The sequence below is a fragment of the Echinococcus granulosus genome, assembly GCF_000524195.1.
Source record: "Echinococcus granulosus chromosome Unknown EG_S00023, whole genome shotgun sequence".
NCBI lineage: Eukaryota > Metazoa > Platyhelminthes > Cestoda > Cyclophyllidea > Taeniidae > Echinococcus > Echinococcus granulosus.
Genome location: NW_020170403.1, coordinates 161,324 through 167,498, shown reverse-complemented (window position 1 = coordinate 167,498; position 6,175 = coordinate 161,324). Strand labels below are relative to the sequence as shown.

General features: G+C 43.9%; 1 protein-coding gene across 1 annotated transcript; it reads right to left on the bottom strand. All coding sequences in view use genetic code 11, as the record gives it.

Moving 5' to 3' along the window:
• Positions 1-2,724: 2,724 nt before the first annotated feature.
• On the bottom strand, positions 2,725-5,418 carry EGR_03969 (Protocadherin-19; the record flags this gene model as incomplete). The annotated part of the gene is made up of 1 exon (XM_024493218.1): positions 2,725-5,418. The coding sequence occupies one exon, from the start codon at positions 5,416-5,418 to the stop codon at positions 2,725-2,727; it is 2,694 nt and encodes an 897-aa protein (XP_024352317.1).
• Between the last annotated feature and the right edge of the window lie 757 nt (positions 5,419-6,175).

Here is a 6,175-nt window from a genome sequence, read left to right as displayed (position 1 = left end):
CTATCAGCATAAATTAAAGTGTAAAGTGTTTAGTTATAGCAAAACCATTTAATCGGGACCCTATTTGTGCCTTTTTGAGATTGGAAAACGTCAATGTGCTATTCGTGCTGATGCTGCGTCGTCTCCACAACGGAACTTAGTTCCATGAGTGACGCCCGAGCACTCTTATCTGGGCTCTCACGTCACAATGCACGACATGTGACCTCGCTCGATTTATGAAGACTGGTTAGACGCAGTCGTGTCGCAAACGGATAAGTTTTCCCTAAAAACGCTCAAACGAGCGTCAGATGTGATTAGCCTGAGGATAACTACGTTGTTCAGTTTTAGAGCAGTAGTTGAAATGACAGTTGGTCTCGTATCAAAACAATGAAAATCTGGTTGACTTGACCCAGCAATGGTTAAAATGCGTTGATAATTTGTCTAAACGTTCCATTGTTAATCGGAGAATGCACCAATTCATAATTAGAAGCACGGTTTTGGAGCGCTTACTCTTTTCAACCGTAGATATCAAAGCCAATTTTTGTAACTAGAAAGTCGGAATCGGTAAATTTACTCCCACAGCATGGATATTGAGGGCCATTTTAAAGGCGCACCAATCTGAGAAGCACCGTTTAAAGCGTTGCCAACAGGCGCGGGATAAAGGAAACGACCCAGGCACAACCATGGATGTGTTAGGATTATCAGTGGCCTCCCCTACACACGCTTTCCCCTTCACTTCCCTTAGTCATCGCAGCCCATCCAAATCCCGACTGGATGACGCAAATCGGGGTCATATTGTGATTGAATGTGAATGTCTGTGCGTGTTTGTACAGGCGAAATGTGGAATCACAAAAGGACAAAATAAATATGCCTAAGTTAGCCAGACCACGGGAATCCGCATTGGCAGTGACCCTGATTTTGAACCAATTCAATGGCACTACATTGCAGTACTGTGCGTCGCCCGTACATACCAAAGTCTATAATGGAACTACTGGATGATTCCAGAAACAGGCGCGTGGAACGCAAAGAAGTATCAAGTCCAGAAAAAGGAATAATATCTACTTCACGGTCTAAGCATGTCTATAACGATGGAATACTTACTGATCGACCTCTAATCAGAATTATTTTCCCCAATGTCGTGGCAGAGAGGTAACTTATAAAATCCCGCCTGGTCCCCACCATATGATCAGACAATGTGTCAAGGCTGGCCCGGCTGATAAGCTGAACACAAGCATTTCAATGCAGGACTCCAATTAATACAAGCCTTAATCAGACGTCTGCTCAACCTGTCAAAGCTCAGTACACAACAAGGTGGATAATTTGCTATTTGCTCTTTTTTCGTGCACCAGATGCCAATAGAAAGGCACAGCTGTTGCTAACTGTCACCTCGAATAACTGGGGTTTTGGCATCGTGCATATATCCTAAAATATGTGGCTGTTAAACGCTCTATTTTAAGAAAAAACGAGACTTGAATAAAGCCTCGAAAGTCGGCGTTTTGTGGGAAACCGTGGAGCTGGAGGTCTATTTAAACTCCCTATTCAAAGACATGCCACCTGAAGCTAACTCCTACGATGTTGAAGGCTTCTAAATGTTTAGGTCGCCCATTGGTCTGATCTAATTTGAACAATTTCATGCATCATTATAGCCTTATTTTGTATGCTAATCTCAGAAATGAAGGGACAGGCAGGATGTTTGCTACTGTTAAGCACAAATTATTTCCGATTTGGGGATTCGAGTGGAGAAATTTCATATTACAGAAATAGTTCCACGACTCATAAATAGAGAAGTGGGAATGGTGATGGAGGCCTAAAAAAGACCGGTCGAATTGACTCAATGTCAGCTAAGGGAACAAAAGCTTAGATGCACTTTTAAGCTTTAGTGTTTCGGACTGTGGGAGAAGGGAAGGAAGAGGGAGATGCATCGTAATTAAATGTCACTTCTGATATTGTCACAGCACTTGGGAAAAAAAGAGAACCTCGATATTCTGCCAAGTGATATTTAAAAGTGCGGTTTTTTAGAGACAGATGTAAAGGTCCCTTCAGAAGGGTTTATCAATATGGGCATTTAAGTCAAACGACGACACCTACGTATCCTAACACTTGCCTTACCTCCTCCATACATCAGCACAGAACGCCCTATCGTTGAAATTGACTAGCTGAATGCGTTTTATGAGGATAAGTTTTACGTATTCTTTTTCCCATGTCCAAAGAAAAACAAATGTGGAAAAATTCCTAGCATAGTTGAGAGAAAAAAAACAAGCAGCAGTGCTCCATCTGTTTAGCTACATTTATTGACATGGGAAATCGGGAACAAGTGTAAGGGCTTAGAGTTGTGGACTGTGTTGCGTGTTTACCACTTTAAGCAGACAAAAAAAGCAAGCTGGAAAGTAGGCAGGTGTAAGGTTTTTAAATCATCACAGTAGGCACGACAGGAGGCACTTGAAGCCCATAATGTGCTATACGTCAACATCTTCCAGGTGTGTATAAAAAGAAACGAGAAGAAATAAGGCCCTCAATGCTTCCTACTAAAAGCCCCTCTTTATAAGAGAGCATAAAAGCATTTAGATTAAGAGACGCATTAGTAAAAAAGGACCTGATTAGAACACAGATGCGTTAATTCACCCACTCATACCAGATCAGAGTATCGAAAGTAGAATAATTTTATTTTTCTATCCTTAGGGGTACGAAAAATATTGCGTGACACCGGAGGAAGTAGATTAATCTTTAATACGAATTCCTAACTTATTAGCTTGTAACAGGACTTACTTCAGCTATTCGCTGTCCAACGGAAGCATCCAAGGAGATATTGATGACACGCTCATTGGGCTTCGGAAAATGCCAGACGGGTGAATTGTCATTTACATCCTGAAGTCGGATGATGACTTGCGCTGATCCCGTCAACGATGGCTGACCATGATCCCTTGCAAGCACCTCAAGGACAATAAGTTCCTCCCTTTCCCGGTCCAAAGGCCTCCAGTCGTGTACCTTTCCATCGTTTGTAACCTTAGAACCTAAGTACAGTTCACCCGTACGTGAAACAGTGAACCAACGACCAGCGGAAGTGGAATTTGAAGGTTGTTGTTGAAGCCAGTAGTAGAGATGCCGGTTTGTTTCATCAGCATCGCAGTCGTTTGCATGCACCTCTCCCACCAACAGAGGTGGTGTTGCGCTTTCGCTAATATTTAGCTGGTAGACAAGTGTGTCAAATACAGGCTGACAGTCGTTGACATCTGAGACGGTGATTTGAACTGTTGTAAAGGCGCTGTTGCGTTTGAGGCTGGAATTAGTCTCCTCCCCACCATCAGTAACACTTATGGTTAGATTGAAGAAGGATACGACCTCACGGTCAAAGATGACTGCTGATCGAAGCTCACCCGTTCTTGGATCCAGTGTGAGCCACGTGGACACGCCTTGCGTGTTTACGGGGAAAGTGAGGTTTGAGGGATTTGATTGAGCAACATAAGTGACATCAGGTTCACCAACGATCGAATAACGTAGTCCAGCTTGTCCATTCAATGTGTACGGGTCGTCTGCATCGTTTGCTGTAATCTGGGAGATTAAAGTTCCAACCGGCTGACCTTCGGCAATGCTTCCAACCAGAGGTCCCACAAACTGAGGTACAGAGTCATTTTCGTCCAAAACAACAACGGTGAAAACCACGCTTTTTGAACGCGAGAAAGAGTTTCTATAACCCACCAAATTACTCTGCACAAGGATGTGATTACCAAATCGGTCAGCCTGATCCCAGCACTCGATTCGGACCAAATATTTGGCGGAAACCTCTCTATCCAACGGCTTCTTAGCAAGACGCACCTGAAATCTAGCTTTGTGTGACTGGCTGTCAAGATTAAGGAGTTCAATCTCCATCATCTCGTTATTGAGTTTGCATCGCGGAGGTTGTTTTAGCCGTTCTGTGGCCTCTTGAAGACTGAGTCCATTAGCCTGTAGAAAGGCGTCCCGGATAGGATTGTTAGACCGAAGGAACCTCGCCTCTGCTGCATCATCGCCGTCCGTTACAGTAAAGGTTGCTATCAACTGATCCGGTGGACCATTTTCTTTAACTTCTATGGTTAACTGTGAGCCGGAAACACGGTGATGAGGATCAAAGAGATGAAATCGCGATGTTGCAGTGAGGTGTGAATGAAGGTTAATAGCAGGTGGATGATCATTAATGTTAAGAATACCGACAACTATGACCGCCTCATCAAACCATAATCCATCCGTAACCGTCACAGAGAGTTTATAGGAGGTTATTTTCTCGTAGTCCAGTTCACCCTGCACCCTAATTTCACCTGTACGCTTATCCACCACGAAGAGACTAGCAACCTGCGAGGTCACTGAGGCAGCAAGTCCAAACTCCAGTTTACCCAGATCCGATTCGTCCTTATCACTTGCTCGTAGTCTATAAATAACACTCCCGATAGGACTGTGTTCCAGCACCCAAACCAGATCCTTGTTTTTCTCAAAATTCGGTGGGTGGTCATTCACATCCTCCACAGTTATATTAAGCATGAGGTATCCAGTTTGCGGCTTCACAGCTCCTCCATCCACTGCGAATATTTTTACCTGATGCGATTTCTGCTTGTCACGATCCAGCTCCTTATTCAATACCAACCACAGTTTGTAAGGTGGTGGATTTGAGTCGATAAAATTTGAGATGCTTCTAGATTTTCCTGTCCATTCGAGTGAAAATAGACCATCCACATCTGATTCTATGCCATAATTCACTGTTGTATTTTCTGGATAGGCATCAGGATCCATAGCTTCTGGAAGCTCAATCTTTGTCCCCACTTTTGTGTGCTCCCTAATCGGCAAATTAAGTACAGGGATGCCTGCATTTAAGTGACTGTGGTCGCTAGACGATCGGACGAGTGGATGCGAGGTTCTTTGGAGCTGCCACGTGGGGGCGTGGTCATTTATATCCAACACACGGATGGAGAGGGATAGGAGCCGCTGTTGCATGACGTTATCAAAGATACTAACCAAATCCACCATCAGAATGAGGGACATCGAGCAATCATCTTGTCGCATTTCACCCGTAGGAGATGCAAGAGCATCGAAGGGCTTTTGATGCTGTTGAAAACGTGAGCAACAAACGCCCTCAGTGGGACACAACTGCTCTCGGTCAATGCGTTTCTTGAGGCAAAGGAAAGAGGTGTTCAATGCCTCGTTAAGGCAGATGCGAAAGTAGGGATTTGGTTCGAGTAAGGTTATTTGACGGGGACGCAAGTCTGCCCATTGTATTCTTGCTCTTTCTAGAGTCTGCCGGGTGATGAAATCCAAATTCTCTGCGAAGGTATCCACATCTTGTTCCTCAACTACAGAGAGTTCAGCATATAGCGTATCAAGTGTCGATCTCTTTTTAACACGGCTACTGACCGCAGTCGGGGCGAGTAATAAGGCAGCGAAGAGGTATCGGTAAAGATGGTAACGACCCATGGTTTTGTTGTATCGTTCAAGTGTTTGTTGATGAGGTTAGGCCATCCCGCGACAAGGGCGAACAGGTGAGGCTTCGTTTAAAACATGAATTACCACCTCCGCAAGATAAACCAGTAAACAGACACCGAACAGTGATTGGCTGACATGGTTGACCAATGGCTCTCATGCTCCAATGGTTCGGACGCAATCTGATCACATACACGTGACGTGCCGGCGGCCTGACACAAGTTTTGGCACTCCTGCTTACACTTGTGTCAAAGCCAGGTGTCAGCATCATTTGAACTAGGACCTCTGTCTCATCTGGCGCTGAACTTAACCAGTTCATAAAAAATGATGGACAGGTGGAAGGCAAACAAGATAACACTTACTAACAATGTCATGGTTTATAATCAAGTATTCATAAAGTTTACTCAGTAAATAGTCTCAGCCACGATTTTCCTTAACACTTTAGCTGACGGAATGATGAAGGGATTTTGACCACCACAGTGCGGCATTTTATTGTTCAAAAATAATACCAACATCTGCTGAAAAAGCAAAAAAGTGACCATCCTCCCAACATTGTGTTTTGGCCAAAGTCACACGGTTTGAAACATGACTGGTTTCAACCAGTTATCACTACCTAGTAAGAACACCAAATTTAGTCAAGAAAATGGGGGGTCACATATATGTGACAGTGTGTAAAGAGAATCCAGAAGTTAGTCCCAATTGACGGACATGAACTCACCGCTTGCATAGTTTTTAAATTAGTTGAGTTAGT